The 23,778-nt window shown below is 55.2% G+C and overlaps 1 protein-coding gene across 16 annotated transcripts in view; it reads right to left on the reverse strand.

Annotated features, from left to right (window-relative positions):
- Positions 1-23,778, reverse strand: part of SNED1 (sushi, nidogen and EGF like domains 1) — a 74,084-nt gene that overhangs the window by 14,285 nt on the left and 36,021 nt on the right. For 14 of the 16 annotated variants that reach the window (XR_005058906.2, XR_005058905.2, XM_037009580.2 and 11 more), the window contains 13 exons: positions 23,624-23,737; positions 23,202-23,375; positions 14,698-14,811; positions 14,017-14,130; positions 13,562-13,675; positions 12,290-12,403; positions 11,638-11,934; positions 10,261-10,444; positions 8,474-8,586; positions 7,266-7,547; positions 5,934-6,078; positions 5,749-5,825; positions 4,377-4,478 (listed from right to left, as the gene is read on the reverse strand). Coding sequence is in view for 14 of the 16 variants with exons in the window: in XM_037009580.2 (XP_036865475.2) it covers positions 4,377-4,478; positions 5,749-5,825; positions 5,934-6,078; positions 7,266-7,547; positions 8,474-8,586; positions 10,261-10,444; positions 11,638-11,934; positions 12,290-12,403; positions 13,562-13,675; positions 14,017-14,130; positions 14,698-14,811; positions 23,202-23,375; positions 23,624-23,737 (1,944 nt within the window). In the remaining 2 variants the exon portion in view is untranslated. Of the gene's footprint in view, positions 1-41; positions 2,210-4,376; positions 4,479-5,748; positions 5,826-5,933; positions 6,079-7,265; positions 7,840-8,473; positions 8,587-10,260; positions 10,445-11,637; positions 11,935-12,289; positions 12,404-13,561; positions 13,676-14,016; positions 14,131-14,697; positions 14,812-23,201; positions 23,376-23,623; positions 23,738-23,778 lie in introns of those variants that run through there. The other 2 variants (XM_037009583.2, XM_037009586.2) reach the window with 2 other exon arrangements.

The raw sequence follows: 23,778 nt of genomic DNA on the forward strand, positions 1-23,778 counted from the left end.
ATTTCCTACACAAAAGAGATGCCAAAACACTGTTCCACACATTACATTTTAAAAACAGCTTTATTCAGGTATAATTTATGTACCATACAATTCACCCATTCAAAGTGTATGGTTCACCGATTTTTAGCATATTCACACATATGTACATTTACCACAGTCAATTTTAGAGCATTTTTGTCATCTCAAAAAGAAACCCATTCCCTTTACCCCCACCCCCAGTCCTAAGCAACCACTTTATCTACTTTCTGTCACTATAGATTTCCCTATTTGGGACTTTCGTATGAATGGAATTACATCATACATGGTCTTTTGTGATTGGCTTTTCACTTAGTGCAGTATCTTCAAGGCCCATCTATGTCGTAGCCTGTGTCAGCACTTTATTCCTTTTTATGGTCAAATGTTCTGTTGTGTGAATAGACCACATTTTGTTATGAATTCATCAGTTGATGGACATTTGGGTTGTTTCCGACTTTGGGCTGTTATGACTAGTGCCGCTCTGGACGTTCTGCACAAGTCCTGGCGTGGCCACGTTCTTATCTCTCTTGGGGTCATACCTAGGGGCGGACTTGCTGGTCATATGGTGACTCTAAGTTCAATTCTTTGAGGAACTGCCAGGCATTTTTTCCCCAAGTGGTTGTACCGCTCTATTCCCACCAGCAGTGTTTGAAGATTCCAAGTTCTCCACATCCTTACAATGCTTGTTGTTATTTGATGCGTCCTAGTGGGAAGTGGCATCTCACTGTGGCTGCTACTAGCATTTCTTTGATGACTAATGATGTCAAACATCTTTTCATGGGCTTGTTGGCCATTTGTGTATCTTCCTTGGAGAAATGTCTATTCAGATCATTTGCCCATTTCTTGATTGGATTATTTTTGTTCTTACTCAGTTGTAAGTGTTCTTTATATATTTCAGATACAAATCCCTTTTAGATAGATGATTTACAAATATTTTTTCTCATTCTATGGATTGTTTTTTCACTTCCTTGATGGTGTCCTTTGAAGCACAAAAAGTTTTTTAAATTTTGAGAAAGTCCAATTTATCTTTTTTTCTTTTATTTCTCATGCTTTTGGTTAATCTAAAACCTAAAAATCCTTTGCTAAATCAAATATCATGAATATTTACCATGTGTTTTCTTCTAAGAGTTTTATAGTTTTCATTCTTCCGTTAGCTCTCTGACCCACACGGAGTCAATTTTGTGTAGTGAGGCAGCCGTCCCACTTCATTCTTCTGCCTGTGGTGTTGTCCCAGCACCACTTGGTAAAGGCTCTTCCCCCCCTGAACAGTCTGGGCCCCCTTATCGGAATCAGTTGACCACAGACATAAGGGCTCATTTCTCGACTCTCGTTTCTATCCCATTGATTGGTGAGTCTGTGCTGGTGCCAGTGTCACACTGACTTTATTACCATTGCTTTGCCATAAGTTTTCACAATGGAGTGTGTGTGTGTCTTACTTTTTAAGGATTGTTTTTGCTGTCTGGGTCCCTTCTCTGTGAATTGGCAGCATGCAGGGGGTATTCAGAAACTGTGAAACCCTGTCAGCAATCTCAACCCTCTGTAATTGGGACACCAGGCTGCAGAGACTATTAGTGAAATTCATACCATTCCTGGGTGTCTAAGGCTCTAACCCTGCAACTCATGTAGCACTGGGGGGTTTTACCAAACCAGCACCTACTGTAGCCTCGTTCTACAAAGTTGTCTCCACTACATGCCAAATTTATCATCACACACACACACATTAAATGAAAACAGAGAAGGCACGGGGGATGGGATGTTGCTGCATGCTGGGGTGGGGGCAGTGGGCTGCCCCTCTGTGAGGACACATTAATGAGTACAGTTTTAAATTCTGTCCTTGCCTGCTGTTGTCTGAGGATGGTAACTGCCTGCCTCTTTCTGGGTGGCAGCCACCCAGACCACCTGTGTAGTTGTCCAGGGGATAAAACCAGGATAGTCCCAAAGCCCCGCTGGGGTGAGAAGCTGGAAAAACAGGAAGAATCTGACTAGCCTCAGCATTCACTCCCAACCCCTGCAGTGGCAGGTTTGATCATGAGCTGCTCCTGGGGACTCGAAGGTGCAGCCCTGACCTGGAGAATTGCTTGGTGAGGAAACGCCAATCAAACTCTGCTCTTGAGGTTTCTAGGGCTCTCTGGGGATCCTATTTTCCTTGGGGAATAAAAGTCTAACAGCTTCCTGAGAGAAGGAGCAGATCACCCTACAAGGAGACAAGAACAGTGACGAGTCATCACTCAGGGACAGCAGCACTGGACAGAAGGTGACAGGGGGCTCTGTGAAGGACTGAAGGGGGGAGGGACTTTGAACCTCAGATTTTATATCCAGCAAAACTGTCCTTCAAATAAGAGCCCACATGAGCATTTTCAGGCATACAGGGCCTCAGCAGCTCGGCCATGCGAAGCCCCTACTAGTGCTTTGTGGAACTTGACAAGGTGATCATAAACTTTTATAGAAATGCAAAGGACCAAGAACAGCAGACACTGAGGGCCAGAGTGAGAGGGTGGGCCCTGCGGGGTGGTGGGCTTTGCCAAAGATACTGCCGTCGATGTGTCGGCTTGAAGGCAGAGCACCGGACGGAGCAGCAAGTGTGTGGGGCCTTTGGCAGCGCTTGCGGAGAGGTGCTCAGTGCATCTGCACCCAGGGGCTGCGAACCCAGGTCCCAGGGTCCAGAAAGCCAGCAAGATAAGCTCTGGTGAGACTGGGTCAACCACACGTCTCGCTCCTCACTAGAGAGCCTCCTGGGCCTCCTGTGTTTAGGCAGCATACGCCAAGCATGTCTACTTTCGTGCACGTGCCAGGGGATGGGTGCAGCACTGACCCCAGCCAGACACCACCGAGATGCCCTCTGAGCACAGAGAGTTTGAGGCTGCACGGGGACGTGACCGCCAGGGTTGCAAGCTAACAAGTCGTGGCCGCGACCAGCCTCAGGACAGAACATGGGGCGAAACCCAAGTCTGGGAGGCAGCCCCAGCTCTCACATGACTGCCCAGGCACATGTGTTGGTGCTGAGGTCACTCCTCCCCACTGTTAACCCTCAACTGAGCAAAGGACTAAACATCCAAATTCAGGGGCTAGCTCATGGGCGTGGCAGCAAGACACAAGGCACTGTTTGTGTTCTAGCTCACGGGTTGGGTTCCAGACCTAATGCCATCATTTTAGCAAAAGCTACTTAACGAAATTAACTCAGAGGATGGGGCCGGCATGACTGGTGAGAGGTTTCAAGGGAACAGATTTGTGCATCTGAGGCCGTTAAAGAGTCTTTCCTGCCATCACCTAGAATCATCTCACGCCCTCCAGGGCTTGTGTCCCTCACGTCAGCAGACACTGCAGACTGCCGTGGTGTACCCTTGAATCTCCCTGCAGCAGGGACCCTCACATTTCTGAATTTTATGAAATGAAACATCTACTATTTAGAAGCACTGGTAACGCAAACCATCTGACGAAAAGTTTATCTCACAAAACAATAGCACCATGGGTGTCTTCAGTCTGAGCTGTACCTTAACTAACCAAACATTGACTGCGTTTGCCTCAAAAACCAGGCCCCTCGGTGCTCACTGAGGCTGATGGCAACTTCAGGCCTCTCATGGTGAGAGGGAAGTGCTGACCTGTGGGGTGAGGGGAACGTGTCTATGAATGCACCCTTGGCGGGCACCTCTGATGTGTGCGTGTGGCCGTGTGACTGGGGGCAGGCCTGCAGGTGACTCGCCCTCAGAGGCGGCATCCTGAGCTCTCAGCTCACCCTTTCCAAGTACCCACCCCCTCCTGGGGTCTGGTTGATGGGCAGGCCCGGTCTGAGCCTGTGACTTGGGAGAAAGGGCCACTGGGTCCTAGAAGAACTAACTCCCTCAGAGGACAGGGCCCTAAGGGTTAGAACAAGGGGGCGGGGGAGAGCACGGGTCTGGGTTTGTGAAAGGCACCTGGGCCTCTTGGCACCATCCAGAAGGGAAAAACCCACAAACATGCCCTGCTGGGGGCACACTTGCTGCGATCCTCAGCAGATGCACCATCCAGCCCCTGGCTAAGGTGAGTGTCAGCAGGGCCACTGGCTCTGGCTACGCCTGGGCGGTGGTGGGAGCACAGCCTGCTCCCTTGCTGAGAGGTAGGGAGGGCTCTGCTGTATGCTGGGGGCGGTTCTCCAGGCAGTCTTGGGTGGTGTGGGTGGGTGCTGGCCCCAGGCCCACTCAGGGTCTGTAAGAGGACAGGGAGCCTCTGCCCAGTGAGGCCCAGCCCTCTTTCCAGGAGGTGCCTGGCTGCCCTGTGGGCAGGCACTGGGCCTCACACTCCCTCACTGCGGGTGGCCCCCGCCAGGCCTGCAGCCATCGAGGCTCCCAGAGGCGGGCAGCCCTGCACGTCTTCTGCCCACTTACTTTCCATGTGCTCGTTGCGGCCGTGCTCGGGGAGCTGGGGGGCCTGGCTGGCCTGCTCGGGGGCCGGCTCCACATTCGCGAGCTGCACCGGAGCCGTGGGTTCTAGGAGAAACCAGAACGCAGCTCGCTGGCCTCCATGCGCTGCCCTGTGCTTTCTTGGGCTGCTCCTCTCCCCTGGGGGTGGGGCCAGACCTGGTGGGGGCCCTGTGCTGCCTCCAGCAGGGCCCAGCCCTCCCCATCCTGCTCGCCCTCAGCAGGAGGCCCCAAATTCCACCGCCATCCCCCGTGCCCCCCAGAGCTGCGCAGCAGAGGTCATCAGTGGCCGAGGCAGGCCAGATCTCCGGTGTGACCCAGCAGCCTTGTCCTTTTAGAAGCTGCTGACGCTGCTGCTCTTTTCGGCCAGATGCTGCTCTCCTCTCCCTGCACCTGCTTCCTGCGGGCCACGACACCGCCTGCTCTCCTCGCGTCCACCCCAGGCCGCATGTGCGTGGCCTTCCAGCTGCAAGGCTGCCTCTCTGGTGTCCTGGCCTGCACTCTTGGGCATTATACATCTGCCCCCTTGGCTTTAGGAGGCCGTTGGCATCTGGCTGGCTCCTCGCCTAGCTCCCTAGGCACTGCTTGCACCCCTCTCCCGAGTCACCATGTGCAGTGACCCCCTTCTGCTGCCCCTCTGCTGGGCGCCAAGGGCTGCAGATGCCCTATCTGCTCCTCTTCACTGTCTGGGTGCCCACGCTTCTCCTCCCTTGCCTAGAAACGTTTGTGTGGGCTAAAAATTCTCATTAAACTGGAGATTAGGCTCCGTGCCAGAGACTTCTGTGAGGATGGGACCTGGCCTACAGGGGAGGGAATGGCCCTGGAAGCCCTGTCCAGTCTCAAGGTCCTCCGGGATAGGGGCAGCCAGCGGGCGTGTGGCTGCTGTGTCAGAATCTTGGCACAGGCCTGCTGCACGCAGATTAACCAGGTGAGAAGAAGCCAGGGCAATCCAGCTGTTCACTTGTGCCTGTGGTGCTGGGGCCAGGTGGAGAGGCCCAGTGGGTGCCATAGGTGGCTCTTGGATGGGGCATTGGCTCACCCTGAGGAGCAAGGGGTCAGGCAGTGTCCCGGGCAGAGCCCCCACGTCCAGCCTGCTGCTGCCGCATCACTGTCGTCTCCCCTGTGCGTGCCAGCTGGCGGCCTGGGCCTTGGCCCGCTGGCGGGCCTGGGAGGGCTCCTCGAGCCTGCAGTGTGCCACCCTGAGCCAAGAGCCCTGCACGGAGCCAGCAAGCCTGGCTGAAGAAGCTGGCACTGGGGGTGGCCTTTAAGCCCAGATTTGGGGCCTCATTCCTCATATGCTGGGGACAAAGGTCAGGTGAGGGGGCAGCCGGGCACTCACGTGGTCTCACGGTGATGCCGGGCAAGCTGTGGACCTTGGTGCTCACCCGCCCTCTGCCATCCACAAGCTCTGAGAACCTGTCGGGGGTCACAGCGGTCACACTGCAGGTTCTGCATGCAGGGCAGTGCGCGGGTGTGCCCAGCATCCAGTGTGCCCTGCAGGGGGCTGACAGCTGCGGCGTGTACCTGGGGATTGAGGTCGGCATGTCGGGGGGGTCTTGGCTGCTGAGCAGGCGCAGCTCTGGCAGGCGTGCGGGGGTCAGTCTGTTTCTGAGCACCCGAGGGTGGAGTCCTTCCCGGTGCCAGCGTCTGTCAGCGCCGTCCCTTGAGGCTGCGGGCAGGTGAGATGAGGGGGTGGCCCCACAAGGGTGGTCTGAGGCTTCCCTTAACCCCACCCGCCCGCTGCTCAGGGGTAAGAACTGAAGGAGGACGTGGGCGCCACGTGATGACGTGGCAGGTTTATAGCCCTGCCGCTTCCCTTCTGAATAGCCCCACATGTGCTGTGCCCCTAGCCCACCCTGGGCCCAGGTCCTCCACCTGCAGGCAGGGTGACACCTCACGGAGGCCCCCACCCACCCACACCTGGCTTCTCTGTGGGTCTCTGTCACCTAATGGCACCCTTCAGCCACCAGGCTGGGCACTGACCTTCACCTGCCAGCCACTCCTCCCTGAACCAGCTCATGGAGGAGCCCGACCTGCCTGTGCCCCAGGGAGGTGTGCCTGGAGCTGTGCCATGTTTGGACCTCTTGGAGCTAGTGTCCTTCAAGCCCAGAGCAGGCTGGGGGTTGGGAGAGAGCCCCTCCCTCCCGCATGTCTCCTGGCTCATGGTCCTCTCCCTGCAGCGCTGCCCAGATGCACCATCTGCCCACATCACCTTGTGTGAGCTTCAAAGGTGAGCAGGCTTGTGCCGGGCCCTGGGGGACCTGGCGGGCTTCCTGGGCACTGAGGGGCAGACCTGCATCTTGCTGTGTCAGCTGGGCCTCTACGCGCCCACCCCCTGTCCACCCACTCTGGCTTCCTCCCAGGCTATCCCTTCCTGTGGCCTGGCTGCAGTTCGGTGGCTTCCCAGGGGTCAGGCCTGGCAGCGAGGCCCTCCTCCCTACTGCCCACCTCCCTGGGGTCCTGCCACAACCTGCCCTAGCACCCGTTTTCAGGGTGTGCCCTGTATTCCTGCTCAGCCCATTGGGTTCATGGACAGCACAAGGTGAGGAGCCCTAGGCTTGTTACCGAAATTGCTGGCACACTGACCCAGGGCCAACTGTCCACCAGCCCTTCCTACCCCCCGATTTTCAACACGGAACTCCATGTCAACATGCCCTATTTCTAGGCTATCTGATGTTCCGTGGGCAGTGTGGCCCATGCCAGGTGACAGTCCTGGGCTGAGCCCTCCTTTTGATAGGAAGGAAGGCCCAGCCGCTGCCCTGCCGGTGGCTGGCAGTGGGCACGAGGCACTAGGCTGTCTGCCCAGCCAGCGTGCATGCCATCAGGTGCCCTGGCCCCCAGTGGCGCCATACTTACAGGTGATGATGTAGATGTGGGCAGGCTCACTGTGCAGCTGCTCACCCTCGGCGCTCTGCACGGCCGTCACGGAAAGCTGGTACCGCCGCCCGGGCATCAGGTCCCGCACTGTGTAGGAGCTCAGCTTCCCATTGGGGATGTAGCGGCTCTTGGTGGTCTGGCTGGTGGTCACATTGATGACATAGGCCTCCAGCAAGGTGCCCGGAGTGGGGGCATCCCAGACTACATGGGCAGAGGTGGCTGTGACCCGGGCAGCGGTCAGGTTTGCGGGAGCCAGGGGCCCTGCGAGCATGGAGTGGGGAGGAGGTGAAGGGGGCCAGCGGGGTCTTCTGCCAGGACACAGTTTAAAGATCTGATACACTGAGTCGGGATAGATGCCTTTGTCATTCTGAGGGATGGAGTGGGGGCGTTGGCAGCTGCTCTGTGTCTACTACAGGGCCTCTTCCTGCCCTGGGAGTTCCCCCGGAATGCCGCCTGCCAGCTCCCAGCAAGGCCCCCTCACCCGCACAGTCTGTCGGTGTGCCTTCCCTGTGGCACTTTTGAGCCCCCTGAGACTGGCCACACACACCTTCCCCTGGAACACAGATAAGGGGAGTGGGCTAGACAGGTGGGGGACGGGCCAGGGTTCTAGGGCTCAGAGCCAGGGCCAGGACTTGGGACTGTGCTGGCTCTGTGTGCCATGGGCTATCCATATGCCCCGCCCCAGGTGAGTGGGGTCCAAGTTGCCAAGAATGGGCAGTCCTAGAGCCTGGTGGGGAGGGATCATCGTCCCCATTGGGTTAGACCTTCCCTCCTCATTCATCCCACCACTGGCCCCAAAGCACGGACAGCACGGTGCTTTCGCCCCACCCACGTGCTGGGGAGAGACAGGTGGTGAGGGCCAGTCCTCCTCCCATGAGACCATGGAGCTTGGCAGAGTGGACAGGGTAAGCATCTCTGCCCACGAGCCCCTGTGCCTCTTTGTTCAGTGATCCCCGCCTAGTAGAAGCCCGGGAGCTCCGGGTGCTAGGCCAGCACCCATGCAGGGGGCCGCCTTGGAAGGTCGCCCCCGGTGCCCAAGGGGGGAAGGTCTCCAGGCATGTCACTGTTCGGGGCATGCTCAGTCAGGGGCTGCACTTCTGGCACCGCGGCCACTTTGGAGAGGACCGAGGAGGCCGGAGAGCTTCCAGAAGGCTCCAAGTGAGCCTAGCCCGCATCGCCCTACGTACGAGTCCACACGTGCAGCGGTGCTGAGGCCAGGCTCTCGGTGGGATGCTCCTGTCCTCCGAGCCCACTGAGGGCAGTCGCCTGGATGGTGTATCTCCTTCCTGGCAGCAGAGCCCTGCGGGGAGGGGAGGCCAGGGAGAGAGGGACAGGACTGTCTTGGGGTCCTTTGCATCAGGCCTGCTGTCCCCAGCAGGTACGACCAGGGACGTGGCTGTCCGGGCCCTGGCAGTCCAGGCAGCCTCTGCGAGGGGGGGACTGGCGGCCTGAGATTCGTGTGCTCCTCAGGCAGGAAGCTCATCCCAGGCCTGTGTGCCTGGCACAGTGAGAGGGCTGAGCAGGGGCCAGGCCTGCCGGGGTGCCCAGGCATGGTGGCCAGAAGGCTGGGGTTGGCAGGAGAGGCCAGGAAGGGCAATTGAAGGTCCACGGCACCCAGGGCAAGGCCTTCTGAAAGGTGGCATCTGTCGCTGCAGCCCCCGCACAGAGGTGCAAAGCGTGGGGGAGACGGGCCCCCGTGTCTTCCGGGGCATCTGGACTCTCCCCAGGCAGAGGGTGCCCCGCAACCGGCCCCAGAACACCCTGGGCCTGCATCTCTGACGGGCTGCTTGGGGAGGTGGCACCCACATGTGGGGGTACGAGGCGAGTCCTGTGCGACCCCACGGGAGGGTCTCTGGAAGCTCACGCCCAGTCCCCTGACTTCTCCCCAAGACCTTTCCCTTTGTGGGGCTTTGTGCCATTTCTGCCCAGTCCCAGTGAGTCCTGGGGTGGTCCTGGGACCCCAATGCTGTCACCAAGTGCTCACCTGGGGCCCCCTTTGTGTTTCTGTCATGCCATTTGGCAGCGGGCAGGATGTAAATCAAGAAAAGTCACAGGAACACTTAGAGGACAAAGCGCCGTGGGCTCCAGCATGGCACAGTTGGGAAAGTCTGCAGACTAGACCCATGTAGCGGCGTGTGCAGCTCACAGGGGGCAGAGGCAGACAGAACACTGCCTGGCCCAGCCACCCAAGGCTGCCCTGGGCGCCCGCCTTCCAGACGCCCATCCCGGGACCACAGCTTGGGGCTGCTCTGGACTGGACGCTGCTGAGCCCTTCCCACCAAGCCCGTCTGGACCTCAGGTGTCAGCGGCACAAGCGCTTTGGTGGGAACTGCTCGAGGGAGCGGGGTTTACTCTATAGGTTTTGTGGCTGGTGAACAACCCTCAGGGGTCCATCACGGACGGAGCCTGGGAGGGTTCAGTGGGTCAGGAGCGGCCCGAGGTAGGGGGTTGTTCAAGTGTTTATTTCAGTCATCAGCTATTTTGAATGACTGATGTTCATTGGAATTTCACTTATTTTATAGTTTTGTTTGTATTTGATTTGTAATAATTAAGCTTAAGGAGTTTATATGCCTGGTTTAAAGTTTGAACATATTACTTGAACAAAATAAAAATTTCAGGCACCCCTAGGGGTGTCCCGTTTTTTCTCTTTCAGAGGGGTCTTCATGACTCAGGCTGGAAGAACTCTGGGCCAGTCTTCTGGGGGTCTGTCTCCATCTGCACAGGACGCAGCTTTCCCAGACTTTTAGGGGGTCCCTGCTCTCTCGCGGCACTTTTGAACACTTGTGACGAGGAAAGGCAGAGAGACCCAGGACTGAGAGTGGCTCCACTGGGGGATCAGCAGGTGCCCTGCTTCTCCAGGTGGGCCGGGCAAGTGGGGGTGGCAGGGGAGGGGCACAGAGGGAGGGAGGGAGGCAGGGAGGAAAAAGCCTGGACCCCCGAGGGAAGGGAAGGCAGGGCTGACCCACGCTCTCACCCAAACGTGAACTTGTCCACGGCCTTGTCCACATCAGTAGACTGGCCCTCTTGGGCCTCGGGGCCCCGGAGCAGCATGCGGATGCCACTGACAGTGGCGTGACGGATCCTGTGCAGAGCCCACCGCACAGAGATGGTGCTGGCTGTCACATCGGCGACCTCAAGGCCCTCGACAGGGCGGGGTCCTGGGGGGCAAAAGGCTGCTCAGCTGATGCCACCTCCTTATGCCCAGGGGAGGCTGGGGGCTTGAGACGATGAGATAAGGCTCAGGAAGGGTGCTGGGGGTCACGGACAGGGGACCTGAGCCAGGCACGGCCAGCCTGGGCTTGTGGAGCGCACGCCTCGGCCACAGCAGGCCTCAGACGGTCGAATTGGCCCCAGGCTCCTGCTTGCGTTGGGGGCCACCTCAAAGGGGCCCCTGTGGGCACCGCTCTAGGCCATCAGCTCCACCCCAGGGCCGGTGTAGGTATTGGCCATTTGGACATGCCAGCAGAGGGCAGGGCCCTTCCTGAAGCGCGCCGACCCTGGGTCTCCCTTTTCCTGTCTCTGGCTGTTTTGATGGCTTTGACAGTGACCGTCTGAGCAGTCAGGGCGATGCTGGGGACTGGCAGGGATGAACCCAGAGGTTCCTGGGCAACCACCGGAAGGGGCCAGAGGGGCTGGCCCCCAGTCCAAGGGGCAGAGGGGAGCCCCCAGCTCCCAGTCACACAGCTCCCCTGCTGCCCACCCTGGTCTCCTGGTGGAGACCCCCCTCCGGCAGAGCAGGGAGCACCCCCCCACCTCATCCTGCTTGCTCTGCCAGGCGGGCGAGGGCTCCTGTAGCCCCGCTCTCCAAGCCACCCCGCTGGCCCAGGAGCACCCTTGGGGCCCCTCGGCTGTCCTTCCCAGCCTGCCAGCGGTGAGCCCCTTCCGCACCCCTCACTGGGCCTCCGCGTCCTCAGCGTCAGCGTCTGACCAGGCGGGACGCCTTCCCTCCTCCTCCCACCGATACCCTCTCCGCATCTCCCCTGTGGGCACCCTGACCCCGCTTTGGGCTCTCCACGCTGCCCACTGGGCGCCACTCACCAGCCCTGGCCTCCAGCGCCCCTTCCCCGGCCCCCGCCCGGCCCCCTGCCTGCAGAGGACGCCCCCAGCGAGGCGCCCAGGCCTCCCGGGCCTGACCCGCAGCTTCCTACTCCCCGGGCCGCGTCCTGGAGGCGTCCCCACCCCACTCCAAGGCTGCCACCTCCCGCTTGGCGCGTCGTGGGGCGCGCCTGGCCGGCTCCCCGCGGCCCCAAGCGCCCTGCCCTTCTGCGCTCCCACCCGCGTCTCAGCCCCGCGCCCGCTTCTGGGCGCCCCCGGGAGGCGGCCGCGGGTGGGCGAGCGCGCCGGGACCCACGTGTGCGCGCGAGCAGCACGGCCGGCCTGCTGATGTCGTTCTTGTTGCCCGCGTTGCGCCGGACCGAGAAGACGGAGATGGTGTAGGGCCTGCCGGCCGCCAGCGCCCGAAGCCGGTGCGAGGAGCGGCCCCTCTCCACGAAGTCGGTGCGGCGGTAGGAGCCGTCGGGGGATGCGTAGGTGACCGCGTAGCCGTCCAGCACCTGCCTGCTGGCCTGGCCCTCGGGCGGGCGCCAGGAAATGGAGACCCCGCTCTCTTCCACTCGCTCCACCTTGAGGGCCGTTGGTGGGAAGAGCTCTTCAGGGTTTCGGTCGAGAACAAGGGAAGGGGGTGGTCAGCAGTGGGCCGTGGAAGCCCGGGCCGCCAGGCGTCCCACCCGGCCGGCGCCGGGGCCTGGCCACCCCAGGGCAGAGGTGGGCACCGCTGGCCGGGAGCCGGCCTAGGGTGCCCGCAGGGCCTCCTGCATTTGGTCCCTGGCTCGCGCCTCCTGGAGGGTCACGTATGTGCGCACACGTGACTGCATTGACGCCCCCCTCTGCTGCTCAGGCAGAGCCAGGGTAAGTAGGCACCTGCCACCCTCCGGGGTGTCTGCGCCCTCCGGTGGGCAGGGCAGGGCAGCCCGCCCCCAGCACAGGCGCCACTGCCGCCTCACCTTTGGCGCAGTCCTTGCCCGTGTAGCCCACTTTGCAGGTGCAGCTGTGGGACCCATTGCTGGCCAGGCAGTAGCCACGGCCCCCACAGGGGCTGGAGAAGCAGGGGTCACTCACTGCGGGAGGGAAAGGCAGCAGTGAGCTCCCGGGCATCGCCAGGCCCCACCTCCAGCCGTGCCTGCTCCTGGGAACAGGGGCCCTTCCTGCAACTGCGTTTCTGGGGTGGAGGAGGGTGGTACCATGGGCAGTGCTTTGGGGAGGTGGAGGGGACACTGGGTTGGGGAGGGCAGCGCCTGCCAGAGGCCCCACTGGGAGGCTGGGCAGGTGTGGCCTTCTGCCACTGAGCCAGGCCATCCTGCCCACCACCAGCCAAGGTGCCCGGGCAGGCCTTGAGTTGGGGCAGCGCACGCCTGCCGCTGGCCCTCCTGGGGGCAGCTGGCAGCCAAGAGGCCGGGCCCAGCCGCGGCCTCTCTGCCCTGGGGCTGGTGTGAGCTGAGCTCCCTGGGCCCGGGCCAAGGTTCCCGGCGCAGCCGCAGGAAAGCACAGACGGCGAGCCCCCACCACTGTCCAGCTGCTGCTCTCCTGCCCCTGCTTTGCCCTCGCCCACCCCAGGCCTGTGCAGTGAGACTCTCTGGCCACACACAGTCCCCACCATGCTTGTCCTCAGGCGGGTCTCCTGGTCCCAGGCCTTGTCCCTAGCCCGGCTGTCACTGCCCGGCAGCCCTGTCTGCCCTGCACAGCTCGGTCCACCAGCCAGGCCCAGCTTGGCGCTAGGGACACGCACAAAGCCAGACCACTCCCCACCAAGATGTGCCGGCTCCAGGAGGGGAGACTGTGAGCACACTGGGGAAGTGGTGACAGTCCTGGGTGGTAAGTGCCACGGAGGAGGAAAATGGCGCTGGGATGGAGACGCATTTCAGACCAGTGTCAGGAAGGCCACCTCGGGGAGGGGCACTTCAGCCGGGACCTGGCCCTTGAGGGGCACCGCACTGGGCTGATTGGGGAGAGTGTTCCAGGGGGAAGGAGGCGAGTGCCAGGACGTGGGGGCCATCACAAGCCTGGCTCCGCAGGGCCAGGGGCCTGGTGGACGTTGGGCCAGATGAGTCTCTTTGGTGTGAGGTGGGACTGTGGGGAGGAAGGTGCAGGTGCAGGAGGTGGGGAGCTTCGAAGCTGTGCTGGGGTTCCCAGCAGGGGCAGAGGAAGGCCGCCAGCAGGGGGCCTGAGGTGGGGCCTGAGGTGGGGTCTCTGGAGGAGCAGGGTGCCTGCACCTCTACCTGTCTCACAGTGGTAGCCGAAGAAGCCCTCTGGGCAGACGCACAGGTAGGCCCCGCCGCCATTCTCACACCGGCCTCCGTGCTGGCAGGGGCTGGAGTCGCAGGCGTCCACCTCTGGAGAACACCCAGAGAGGGGGCCTGAGCCGCAGGGGGGCGTCTGGGGGAGGGAGGAGAGAGGCCAGGCAGGGGGTGGCGAGAGGGGGCCGAGGGGATGTCTGGGGGTGGGTGGGAGGGGCTCAGGGAATGTCCCTCAGCCTTGGCAGGCGCCCAGCCCTCCTCTCCCTGGGGCCCCTGCCTCTGGGCGGCCTGCCTGGTAGGGCCTTGGGTCCATCCCCTTCCCTCTGCCAAGAGGCCCAGCATCTGCGCCTGCTGAGAACAGGTTTGCGGGGCCTGCCTGGGGCCTCGGGGGTGAGGATGAGGGCCCAGTGCTCAGGGGCCCCCCGAGCCAGCCCTACCTGTCTCGCAGTGCTCCCCAGCGAAGCCCGCCGGACACTGGCAGACAAAGGCCCCCGGGAGGGGCCTGCAGGAGCCTCCGTTCCTGCAGGGATGCCCTCGGCACTCGTCTGTCTCTGCAGAGACAGGACAGGAGCCTTCACTGCCCCACGTGGCTCTACGTGACCCTCCGCGGGCTGCACAGCCCCAGGATCGGGTGTGTCCTGAGGTTTCAGCCCCATACCTGCCCCTCCACTGTCCATCTGACAAAGCCCCACTCCCAGCCACGCCTGCACTCTGCTGCCCGGGCCTCCCAGAGGCCCAGACAGGACACCCTGGCTGGCCCTCTCTGGGCCGGTGTCTCTGTCTCACAGGTGCAAGGGGGCCAGAGCTTGTCCAGCAGTGCACCCAGCAGGCCTTCCCTCCTTGCCGCTTGGCTTGGAGCACTGGACCAGGAGTCGGGACCTGACCCACCTTCTCTGCTCCTGAGGCCAGAGGCTGGGGGTCAGTGTCTCTCAGCTGACCCCAGCCTCCTAGGGACATGTACAAATGCCGTCCTTCTGGACGTCAGAGCTGGCCGGGGCCCGAAAGAGCAGGCTGCACCTGACCAGACAGCCCAGGGAGGAGGGTGGCTGGAGCCAGGGGGGCATGGCCAGTGCCTGGTCCCCAGTGCCACCCTGCAGTGTGGGCTGCGACTGTCTTACCCAGCTCACACTGGGCTCCCTCGCGCCCTGCGCGGCAGACACACAGGTACCCGGCGACACGGTCCTGGCAGGAGCCCCCATGCAGGCATGGCTGGGACCGGCACTCATCCACTTCTGGGGGCGGGGAGCCCGCGTGCATGTGCAGGAGAGACACAGAGAATAAAGCGTGTGGTCATCATTAGAGGCAATGACTTGACACCAGATTGAGCTGGACAGGAATTAGCTCTGTTCTGAGGAACTGGGCAGAGTTCTAGGACTTCCCTTGGTGCTTGGAGAGGCCAGAAACGAGGGCGGGACGCCCAGGAGGGGAAGGGGCTGGCGCTGGAACCGGGGCCTCAGTGCTAGGCTCGCGTCTGTGAGGCGACCGGGATGCTCCTAGTGGGTGGCCGTGAGGACCCTCAGGCGGCACTGCAGGGTGAGCGCAAAGGCCCCGGGACAGGCTCTGTCTTACCAGTCCTACATATAACAGCAGCGCATGCAGTCAGTACATCTGGGGCCAAGTCCTGCATTTTAAATTATCCACAGAAGGTTTAAAAATAAAAACTGGGAATTGTACTCCTGAATTTAGAATGCTCAATTTAGAAGGTATTAATTTTAATGCTTAAAATGTAAATATGTAAATAAATGGTAATGACATGATGACACCTGGGGCCGACCCCAGCTCCTCCGGTCGCATGGTCCTGCTCATCCCTTGTGATGAGGCTTCTGTGGTATCTTCTATTTTTAAATTTTTATGAATTGCCCGATTATGTGACTTTTTTGCTATTTATGAACTTTGTTAATAGGATATTGATCTGTGTGCTCTCCTCTCAAAATTGAATCAGTAAGACATGTCGGGTTCGCTTCCGTGTGATACTCCACGGCGTGATCACGCAGGACTTTATCCATTTGTGTCTGGTGGGCATTTGGGTCGGTTCTGGACTTCTTGCAATACCAAAAAGAAAAAATGCTTCTGCGTGTTTTCTTTCACATCTCCTTGTGTAGGTGTGCACATTTTAGATTTATACCCAGAAGTGGAATTGCTGGGACACAGTTTCATGAGTGGTCAACTTGACAGGTTAAGCTGCCAAATCCTTTTTCAAAGTGCTTACCAGTTCACACTCCGTCCAGCAGTTTACAGGAAGTCCTGCTGATTCACAGCCTCACCGATATGTGGGGTCTGAAGTCTTGCCGAAGTCTTGCCAACGGAATGTGTCTCTCTCTGCTTTTGACTCGCACTTTGCTGATCACTACTGTTTCTTTGTTTTCTTCATTTCCTCTCCTGTGAAAGGCCTACTCACACATTTTGCCAATTTTCCTACTGGGTTGATCATTCACTTATTGATTCAGGGCTCTTCATATATTCGTGAAAGTAGTCATATATAACTATATATATCTTCTCCCAGTTTGTAGCTTTTATTTCACTTTCTTCTTTAGGGCTGATGAATTTAAGTTCCTAATTTTTATATAGTCAGATTTGTTTACTTTTAGAATTTATAGTTAGTGCTTTTTAGTGGCTTAAGGAATCTTTCCTTGCCCCATGGCCAAAAATGCATATACCTATATTTTCCATTCAGAATTATATAGTTTAAGAAAAAACATTTAAGTTGCTAATTGATCTGGAATTTCTCCAAGTGCATAACCATTTTATTCCAGCTGTCATGAAGATCTTGTCTTGCACTTTTAGAAATTTATAGTTTTAGCTTTTATTCATGTCTGTAGCTCATTTCACATATACAAAAACATGTTTTTCACAGAGAAGACAAGTAGTGATTCTACAGCATCTTACAACGCTGATGAATAGTGACTGTAATGGGGTGGGGAAGGACTTGATAATGGGGGGAGTCTAGTAACTCTAATATTGCTCATGTAATTAATTGTACATTAATAATAGCAAAAAAAACTTATGTTTTTGATGCTATTGTATATAATATTGTTTCATTTTATTTCCTGAGTGTTTGCTGCTAGAATATGTTTGTTTCTATATATTGGCCCGCGTCCGGTGGCTTGACTTAGCTCACTCATTAGTTTTATAGCTTCTTTTATAAATCTCTTTTAAGAGTTTCTGTGCATGATTGTGTCACCCGTAGTTCTTCCTTTCTCGAAGATACGACTTTTATTCTCTTTCTTACTTACGGCACTGTGCAGGGCCTCCAGGATAAGGCTGGAAGGAATGGTGAAATGGGGGACACCCTTGTCTTATCACTGATTATAGGAGGAAGTCTTTCACCATTAAGTATTTTGCTTTTTTCATGGATGCCCTTTATCACATTGAAGAAATTCCCTTCTACTCCTAGTTTGTTAAGAGTTTTAAGTAATAGTTCAATATTGTCAAGTGATTTCTCTGTGTCTGTTGACATGATCATATGTTTTTCTCTTTCATCTCCTAATGTGGTGAATTTGATCATTGTTTTTCAAATGCTAACCTGTCTGTGTTCCTGAAATACACCTCACTTGGCCATGAGGTGTTATCCTTCTTAGGCAGTACTGCCTTCGACTCAGGAATGTATTGTTAGGGTTTTTGTGTCTATGTTCATGAGAAATATTAGTCTGTGATTTCATTTTCTGTAATGTCTCTGTTGGGTTTTGGTTATCAAGGCAACACTGGTGTCATAAATGATTTGAGAAGTGCTCCTTCCTCCTATATTTGCTAAAAAAAATTATATAGGATTAGTATTACTCCTTGTAAATGTTTGATAGAATTCACCAGTGAAGCAATCTAGTCCTGCCATTTTCTTTGCAGAAAGATTTCAAATTATAAATTAAGTTTCTCTAATAAATGTAGGGTTATTAATATTTTCTATTATTCCTGTGTCAGTTCTGGTAAGTAGTGCCTTTCAGGTATTATCCTTTTTCTTTAAGTTGTCAGAAATATTGGCCCACAGTTGTTTACAATATCCCTTGTTTTCCTCTAAATGATGACAGGATCCTCTGAAGGAGGAGCTCCTCTTTCATTCTGATATTGCTCATTTTTCTTTTTTTCTGGATCACGCTAGCTAGAGGTTTATCAATTTTATTGGTCTTTTAAAGGAAACAAATTCTGGTTTCATTGATTTTTCTCTGTATATGTCTTTTTTGTAATTACATTTTCTAATTGTTGACACATAAAAATACTATTGATTTTGTTATAATAACCCATATTCACTACATATGCTACATTTCCTGTAATTTTCAGTAGTTTTCCTGTAAAAACAACCATATCAGCCTGCAAATACTGACCTTTTTACTCTATTCTTTAGTATTTTCATCAATTTCTTTTTCTTACTTAGTTACATTGGCCAGTACTTCCAATATAATATTGATTATGTTAGTGATAATGGGCATCTTGTTCCCAATTTTAAGGGGAATGTTTCTCTATTTAGGATGTTTATTCTAGGTTTGAGGAAGGGCATAGTAAAATTCCTTAAAACTAATTTCCTTTCCCCAAGCTCAGCATGTCTTAGTTAAACAGAAGCACAGCTTTTGAATTCCAGATCCTCCTCCTGTATAACAAAGATCAGGAGACTTACTGTCCCACAGCTCTCTTGATGTGACCTCTACTCCTTCCTCTATGAATATGTGGAGTGTTAACTGTGTTTTACATGGTGCGGCCAGTCTAGCTGTGCTTGCGTAAGCACACCTCTCTGTGGGATGATGAACACTTACGGGGTCGTGTGGGCTCTGCTACTTCTCTCTTATAAGTTTTCTCCCCAATAAATCTTATATTATTTTATACCAAATGATACTACAGGTGTGTGTGCACACATATGTGCGTGTATGATGTTATTTTAATCTGGATAAGGAAGTACTTTTTTATTCCCTATTTGGTAAGAACTTCTCTTATGAAAGGGTATGAATTTTCTGAATTGCTTATTATGCATTCATTGAGATTCTTCTATGATTTTTCTCCTTCAATTGGTTAAATGTAGCAGATTTTTCTAATACCAAACTATTCTTGCAACAACCCAACTTGATAAGAGCATACATAGTCTTTACAGACTGTCAAATTTCTGCATCTATGTCCATGTGTAATGAACCTGTAATTTTACTTTCTCCAACTGTCTGTATGTGGTGTTGGTGTCAAGGTTATACTGGCCTCATAGAATGGGCTGGCACATGTTCTTTTACCTTCTGATCTCCGAAGAGCCTGTAAAATGCTGCAATGATGTGTTTCTTGGCAGTTTGGTAGAATTTACTTATTGTTCAGGCCTGGTATTTCTTTGTGGGGAAAAACTGATTTGATTTCATTAAATAGTCATAGGATTATGTACGCATGCTCTATTTCCTTGGGTAATTTTTGGTAATGGGACAGGGAGGCAGCAGGGCGTAACTCCTGCCCAGTTAGAGTAGGTGTGGGCCCTGGAAAGGGACAAAGTCTTAAGAAGCAGGGTGCTTGAAAGTGAAACAGTGTAACAATTTATTCCCCCTCGGGACCCAGTGGTATGGAACAGCTGTCGCTCATAGTGGCGTAGGCCCGTTAGCTTACAGCAGAGTATCCGGGAAACCCTCACAGACATAAGTTAACATACAACTAGCATTCTGGCTGAGTCTGTAGAAAACTCCCGCTGCAACGGGCATAAGACCCTAGACACCCAGACCCCAGCGGCAGCCTTGCCCCTCCCTGCCCCTGCGGGGAGCTCCACACTTTCTCTTACCCTGAATAAAGCTCTCTCTCTGTCTGAATAAAAACTATAAATCTCCTGCCTTGTGTGTTCACGGAGTTCATTCTTCGACTCCGCAAACAAGAACCCCGGCATCAGTAAGTTATATTTTTCTATGAATATTATGTCCATTTCTCTTACGGTTTCAAATTTATTTATATAGACTAGTTGATAGTATTCCCTTATTATATTTTAAATCTCTGCTACATCTATGGTTGTGCCACGCTTTTAACTTCTAAAAGCTATTTGTGCTCTTTCTTCATAAGTCTTGATGGCTATTTGTCCAGTTTAGTAGGCTCGTCAAAGCTCTGATTCTGGTGTTATCTTTTCTTTTGTGTCATTGATTATGGATCTTGTGTCGCCTCTTTCCTTCAAATTTCTTTAGTGTCATTTGCTGTTCTTTTCCTCACTTCTGAAGTCAGGCATTTAGTTCATTAACTTTGAACTTTTCTAACGTGTATTTAAGGCTATAAATTTTTCATGAAGCATTGCTTTGTTTCATCACACACATTTTGATGTAGGAAATGACTATTCATTTAAAAATCTATTTTCAGTGTCCATGTGATTTCTTCTTTGACCCATGAGCTACTTCAGAATGTCTAAAAATATCTAAACACAGAGATTAAAAATTTATCTTCTTGTTCTTAATAACTTAATTTTTTTGTTCAGACAATGCATTCATTCAAATTATTAATTGTATTGTTCAAATCTTTTTGCTGTTTTTTTTAGCTCCTTAACCTGAATTAATTGGGAGAAGCGGTCCAGAATTTCCCAGAATTATGGTGAATCTGTTGGTTTTTTTCCTGCAGTCTATTAATTTTTGCTTTTTATGAATTGAGACTATTGTATTAGATCCTTGAATATTCATAATAGTTGGATTTTCTTGATGAATTGAACCAATTATCACTGAGAGAAACCCTCCCATCATTAATGTTGCTTTCTTACAGTCTATTTTGTCTGATAGTAATGTAGCTAAACCAGCTTTATTTTGATCTGTTTTCACCTGGTAATTTTTCCATGCTTCTACTTTCTCTTCGTATGTCCTCACAGTTTAGGAGCGTCTTTTCCAGGAGCTGCAGCTTGTTTTGTTTTGTAATAAATCTGGCAATCTGTCTTTTACCTGGAGAGTTTAGTCAATTCATATCTGTATTTTTCCTATTATAATATTAACTTTGCCACTTTCTGTTTTGTTTTGTTTTTTCCTTCTAGATAGTGACAAACCCTACTACAGTATTTTCTAGTTCTCCCTTCTCTGATTGCTTACAGAATGTTCTGGGTTTATCTTATTATTTGAGTACTTCCTCTAAAAAAAGCCTCTGAAGCTGTGCCTGCGTGAGAAGATTGCTCTCACGATTTGGGTCTTAAGTTTAGTTATTTGGGTATTTATCTTGCTTGGGATCTGCTGACCTTGGCTTTGTGGGTGGATGCATTTCTTCATTTTTAGAAAATGCTCGCTTACTACCTCTTCAAGTTTTTATTTTCCGCATTCTGTCCCCTCCTTCTGGGACTCCGATCACACACCTGCCTGTCTGTCTGTCCCACAGACGTCTGATGCTCTTGTTTTTGAGAAGGACTCACTCACGAATGGCTCATGATGCACTTTTCTTCCTCTGATCTGTCTGGACGGTTTTCTGGGAGCCTGGGGCTCTGTGCTTTGTCTTCTGTGGTATCATTCTGTTGTGAGCCTATGCGATTTACTCTTCACTTCGGATGTTGCGTTTTCTACTTCGTTACTTGATTTTCTTTCCTGTGCTCAAATGGTCTCTTGTGTCACTCATTTTCCCCCCTTTTAAAAAATATATTTATAATGGCCATTTAAAAGCCCTTATCTGCTGATTCCGACGTGAATGATGGATTCCGTTCGTCTGCCGTCCTGTTTCCGTCGCCTGTTTCTCCTCCTGTAGATCACGTGTCGTGCCTCCTCACCTCCCGGGCACAGCGCACACGAGAACAGAGAGACCCGGGCAGAAAAGCCCGCCCCAGGGACGCACATGTTCTCTTCTCTGCCGGGCAGCCGAGCTGAAGAGCTGACCTCTAGGAGGTGCTCCGGCCTGGGCTGGGCACTGTGCTGGTCACAGCTCATGACTGGTTTTAAATGCCTGAGGGCTGGCACAGGCCTCTCCCTCCGGGTGGGCTCGGGATGCCAGCTTGTAAGGCTATGGAACCCCTTGGCTTCCCACGGAGCCCGCGGGAAACCTGTGGGCGCTGAGGACTTGCTCCGCGTCTGGGACCCCTATACCGGCGCATCCCGCCCACCCACGCCAGCGTCAAAAGCGTGGCGCGACTTCCCTGCAGCACGAAGCACGTGCCCGTGGGGGGCTCGCTCCCGGGGTGACGCGGCCGAGGGTCCCTCTGACCGAGGAGGGGCTCACCCGCACGGCTCTGCATCCTCCGCTCTGACAGGTCGAAAGGTGATTCTCCAGCTTACCTGGTGTTGGGCTTTTATGTCACAGCGAGGGCGGTGGTGTTTTGTAACTGTCTAGACTGTTACTGAACGGACCTCCTCAGTATTTAAAAATGCCACCCTTGATGCCACATCTGTCGGGAAGCCCGGCGGCCATCTGCCCCGTGTTCGGTTTTTGCCTCTGGGTGCTGTAAGAATTTCCTCTGCCTCTGATACTCTCCCATTTTATGATAATGTGTGTAAGGTTCCTCTTTTCTCCTGGTGGGTGTCCTCGTCTGGGAGCCTCATTCTAGGAATTGAGCTCCAGGGCAGCTCTGACATCTCATCCCATTGTTATTCTTCTCTGACTCTCGGGCTCCTGACCTCAGTGCGCACGTCTGCTTCTGCCCCAGAGCCCCCGCATTCTCTTTATGACTTACTATACTTCCCGCTTGTCTCTGGAACATTCCTCAAGTCGACTTCTCAACTCATTAACTCACTCTTCGTCTGTATCCACTTGCGGACCATTCAGCTGTTACAGCTTTCCAGCCTTCTTCCTTCGCTTTCTTTAAAATGAGTTTTATGGGTCCTGTTTTTATGGCCGCGTTTCCTTCTGTGTGTTCGCCAAGCTTGTTCACACACGTGTCCATTGCGGTACTTGGGCTCCCGACTGCGCGTCATCCGCACTTTGTTTCCTGTCTGAGGTAGTTGCACATCTCAGGCATCTTGACATTTTGGCTTGTGAGCTGACGTTTTCTTGGGGTCCTGGCTCCCTGATGACATGTTGGGAGGTGCAGCACTGGGGGGCGGGGGTGGCCCTGGAAGGCCAGGATGATGGAAAGATGCCTGCGGCCAGGCAGTCCCCTCCCGTTTCCTAGACGTCTTCATCTAGGGCGTGGCAGGGCATTCGGGACACAGGAAGGGGTCATGCGCCCCACCCACCTCTGGATGCTGTCACTGTCCCTAAGTCACTCCCTTCAGGAATGCCTGTTTCATGGAAACGGTGTCAGTACCACACAGACTTTCTGATGAGGGGACTTGGGAACGCCTGCCTCCACACAGCACGCCTGCAGTCATGCCGGGACCCATATCCGCAGCAGCGTCTGCCAGAGGGGGGTCCTGCCTCCGGGCCGTGCAGCTGGCGCGCTGTGGGGGCCCAGGGATGACGGTCTGCAGAGCAGCACCCCTCACGTGGCCCTGGGGGTCCTGGGGACCTTGCTGGAATGCAGGGTCTGATCCCTGAGTCTGGGTGAGGTTGGGAGCAAGAGGCAGGCCCTAGACCCTGACCTGCCTCATCAGGACCCTGCCCAGAGGCCGCCCCCTGACCTCAGCTGCTTTGTCTGCAGAGTGGGCCCACGTGAGGGTGTGGGACCCCGGCTCTGGCTGCTCTGAGGCCAGGCCAGAACCCAGCCCTGTGCCCCTCCTCCTGGGGAGGAGGGTGTGGACCTTGCTGGCTTAGCCCACCTGCCCTCCCGCCCCACCCCAGAGGGCCCGCAGATCACCGTGGCATCGGGGAAGCTCGCTCCAGACACCCTGTGGCTGGCAAACCCGGACGTGCTTGGGGGTGCTCAGGCTGTAGCCTCGGTCACACACGTACAGGGCCACCGAGCCCAGGCGAGTGCCGCTGGAGTGCAGTGTGGCATGCTCCACCTCCTCCGGGGGGCCGCAGTCCACCTCTGCAGGGACACAGCCTGTCCTGCACTTCCAGGCAGCAGCCTGGCCTCTCCCCTGCCCACCAGGCCCAGGCCCCAGCCCCGCCCCTGCACAGCGGGCCCCAGGCGGAAGGTGCCTTGACTCCCAGGACTGCCTGCCCGGCGGAGTCCCTTCCTCCCTGTCCCCCTCTCCCTCAGCAAGCCCAGCTGGCCCTGCTCTGCTCTTCCACGCTCAGCGGGAGCTGCTGTGCCCCCCCCACCTCTGCCCTCACCTGCCTGGCACCGGTGTCCTGTGTACCCTGCTTGGCAGCGGCAGGAGAAATCTGTGCCCAGGTCCTCGCAGGTACCCCCATTCACGCAGGGGCTCTGGGAGCAGGGGGAGGGGGCTGCAAGGAGGCGGGGGTCACTGAAGGCCTCTGGGCTGCAC

This window comes from Manis javanica, chromosome 12 (genome assembly GCF_040802235.1).
Source record: "Manis javanica isolate MJ-LG chromosome 12, MJ_LKY, whole genome shotgun sequence".
Lineage (NCBI taxonomy): Eukaryota > Metazoa > Chordata > Mammalia > Pholidota > Manidae > Manis > Manis javanica.